The 3,201-nt window shown below is 51.4% G+C and overlaps 1 protein-coding gene across 1 annotated transcript in view; it reads left to right on the top strand.

The window, feature by feature from the left end:
* The window catches only part of TGOLN2 (trans-golgi network protein 2), a gene marked incomplete at both ends in the record, with an annotated part of 1,964 nt that extends 1,104 nt beyond the window's left edge, over positions 1-860 (top strand). The window contains 2 exons of the mRNA XM_010078714.1: positions 11-104; positions 777-860. Coding sequence (XP_010077016.1) covers positions 11-104; positions 777-860 — 178 coding nt within the window. The remainder of the gene's footprint in view (positions 1-10; positions 105-776) is intronic.
* Between the last annotated feature and the right edge of the window lie 2,341 nt (positions 861-3,201).

Genomic DNA, 3,201 nt, shown 5'->3' with positions numbered 1-3,201 from the left:
TGCCTCCCAGGGACCAGTCGGAGAGCAGCCATTTCTTCGCCTACCTGGTGACCACCGCCATCGTCGTCGCCGCCTTGTACGTTGCCTACCACAACAAACGCAAGGTGAGCGGCTGTGCTCCTTCCCCGGGCTCTCGACATCTCCCCGGGGATTTAGGAGTTTCCTTTCCCCTCACTCTGCCTTTTTTTTTTTCCTCCCTGAGCCCCCAGTTTGCTGCATGCCGTGGATTTGGTTAGTATTCAGTCTCACCAGCTTTGGGAGGAGCAGAGAGGTGTTGTCACTAGGAAAGGGGTCGGATCTCCATGAAAAATCAGGCAGCCTCACCTCTGTTGGTTATTTTCAGCCGAGAGAGGTGAAAAGGAAAAAATGGGTGAAGCTACCCGGCGTTTTCTCGCCCAGTTTCCTGTAGCAGGTTGCAGAAGTCCTTAAATATTCCAGCATGCGGGGGATGCGGCTCAAATGACGTCACAGTCTTTTGCTGCTGGTTTTTGTTTTTTTTTCCTCCTGTAAAGATATTTTTGAGGCAGGAGAAAGAAAACAAATTCTTAACTGTTTTCTGCACGTTAGGCAAACCTCGTTATCGCCTGTATTCGACCTTAGCTGGGTTGAAATATTGGCATTTGTTTGTTTCAAGTGTTTTTTCAAATCACATAAGGTCACTAGGAGGAGGGAAGCGCGGCTGGTCTTCGGCCCGTTAGAAAGCGCCTGCGTTTGAGGTGAGAAATCCTTTGCTCGCCGCTCTCCCGCTCACCTTGTCCCCATTTCTCTCTCCAAAGATCATTGCTTTCGCTCTGGAAGGAAAAAGATCGAGAAGCGGTCGACGGCCCAAATCCGGCGATTACCAGAGGCTGGATCAGAAGGTAAGATCCGCCCGGAACGCGTCCTGCCTCGAAACGAGGGCTGCGGTGCTGCTGTGTGCCGTGAACGCCAGATTTTCACCTTTCAAGGTCACAAAGCCGCTGTTTGGTGTTGGAAAGCAGATTTTTTTTTAGCAAAAACCCTTCTAGAAAGAGGGCTTTGCCCAAAACTAGAAGAAATAATGCTGAGAACTGAGGGCAGAGCTAACACAGGGTGGGATTTTAAGAGTCTTGAGCTCAGGTGTGCTGAGAAATAAGTTTGTCAGTGACTCAGATGACTTCTTCGAAGACGTTTTTAGCAGGAGAAGGGTGGGATTTGGGGAGGAGTCCCTTCTTCCCCTGGAAACTTTTTTCACCTCTTGTACTTAAAGTCAGAAGCATCCGTCATTATTTTTTGCTGTGGGAAGAGGAGATGAGGGAAGAAAATAAAAAAATCATCTGAAGCTGAGTTGACTGTCAGCCTTTGGGGATGGGGGATCACGGCCGTTCCCAAACGCCGTCGGGGATTTTACGTTCCAAGCTCCGGGCAGCATCGTCCGGCTGGTTCTTGGGCGCAGTGCGCCGTCGGGAGCGGAAGCTCAGGTCTCTCCCTCCCCAGTTTGAAGCCGTGCCTGGCTGGGGACGCCGTCCAAGACAATTTGCCTCCCTGTTTCATCTCACCAGTATTCCCAGAATTTTTTTCCTTTGCTGGGAATCCCTTGACCTGTCCCTGAGGCTCAGTAAAGCAGGCAGGCAGTTAGAGTTGTTTTTTTTTTTTGTTATTCAAAAGCTCATCAGAGACACTCCTCCTGCTCGAACCCCAATTATTTTCTCTGAGTAGAAAAGCGACGCTGAGCTTTCAACTTGTTTAAACATTTCTTTTTGCTTTTCCAGATCTAGATTCCTCCTCGGCTATCCGGTGAAATCGCAGGAACGCTGGGCCACCCGCCGCCTCCCCGGCTGTAGCGCTCCAAGCTGTCGCTGCGCCGTCGCGTTCAGCTTTCAGACAACAGGAAAAAAGGAGAAAACCGCTTTGAGTTTCGCACCTGCACCTTCGTAACGTTCAGCCTCTCACTTCCTCAAACCGCCTTTCTCCTTTCCTGGCTGCCTGAAGATGAAATTGTTTTCCACTCAGGCGGCTGTGACCCAGGAAAAGCCGATCCCCGGCACTCGACGGAACTTTTGTGTCCAAATGAAATGAAATTTGCCATCTGCTGTACTGCCATCTCCTCTTGGAGGTGGAAAAAAAAAAAAAAATCCTCCTGCGAAATGAGCCACTGACCCTTCCCGAGGCACCAGCGCAGTTCTCCTCCTCCTCTGTCCGTTGTATTTGGACGCGAAAGTTCGGAGCGTGACTGATTGCACTCGTTTGGGAACGATCCGCCAAGGACACTGATGGGGTTTGATGATTTATTTTTTTTCCTCTGTGATGAAGACAACGTTGGAGTTTGTCGCTTAGATTCTCTTTTATCTTTGGAGCTGTCCTGGGCCTTTGGGTTCGAGGCTAAATTTCCTCCCCTGCGGCTTCTCTTCGCCACGCAGCGCTCCGCTGTTTCCACTGGAGCGACCGGCGCGGTTCCACGCCGTGGAGGAGAGTGGCTAGGGAAGCTTCGCGCCAAATTGCCGCCGGCTCGTTGGAGCAAACCACCTCGAAAAATCCGCTTCCCTCCCCTCGGAAAACGTCGTGATGTGGGAACAAAAAATGTAGAATAATACTGAAACATTTGGGATGAAGGAAAACTGTGGAATTCTTCAAACCTCTTCCTCAAAAATGCCAAATTGAGGCTCTGGAGGTTTCAACTCCCATCGCTGAGCCTCCGTCGGCTGCAACCAAGCCCTTGGCGTCGGCTTTTTCCGGAGCAGCGCCGCACAAGCCCTGGCAGCGCCTCTCGCCTTGGGAAACCGCTGTCGCCCGTGGCGTGGGTGCCTCCGTGCTGCCCGTGAGTTACCCGGGGACGGCTGCTCCCCGAGGTCCCCTCCCGAGGAGGTGGAACAGACATGTCACCAGCTGCTTGTCGCTGAGCCGTCACTTGGATATTGAACCCTTAAACTAATCCTGGGGCATCCTTAAAAATCTGAAAACCCCGTTGATTTATGAGTTACAGCTGCAGGGGGGTTTTATTTTCATAGTTCTACCCCGAAGATATTTGAGCCAGAACATTTCCGAAGAGGGCACAAATACCTGCCTGCTTTGTGCCTTTTTTTTTTTCTTCCCCCCAATACAGGCAAAAAAAAAAAAATCCCCGAGAAGCATCTTGAGCTCTTCACACCCCGAAGCTCATCCCCGCCGTACGTGAGCCGCCCTCACCGGAAGAATCCTCTCGAGTGAACTTCCCTCCAGCTGCCAAAGCCGCTCATGGGACGC

Source organism: Pterocles gutturalis, unplaced genomic scaffold (assembly GCF_000699245.1).
Source record: "Pterocles gutturalis isolate BGI_N339 unplaced genomic scaffold, ASM69924v1 scaffold12558, whole genome shotgun sequence".
Lineage (NCBI taxonomy): Eukaryota > Metazoa > Chordata > Aves > Pterocliformes > Pteroclidae > Pterocles > Pterocles gutturalis.
The sequence above is the reverse complement of the archived record's forward strand: the minus strand, read 5'-3'. Positions and strand labels throughout refer to the sequence as shown.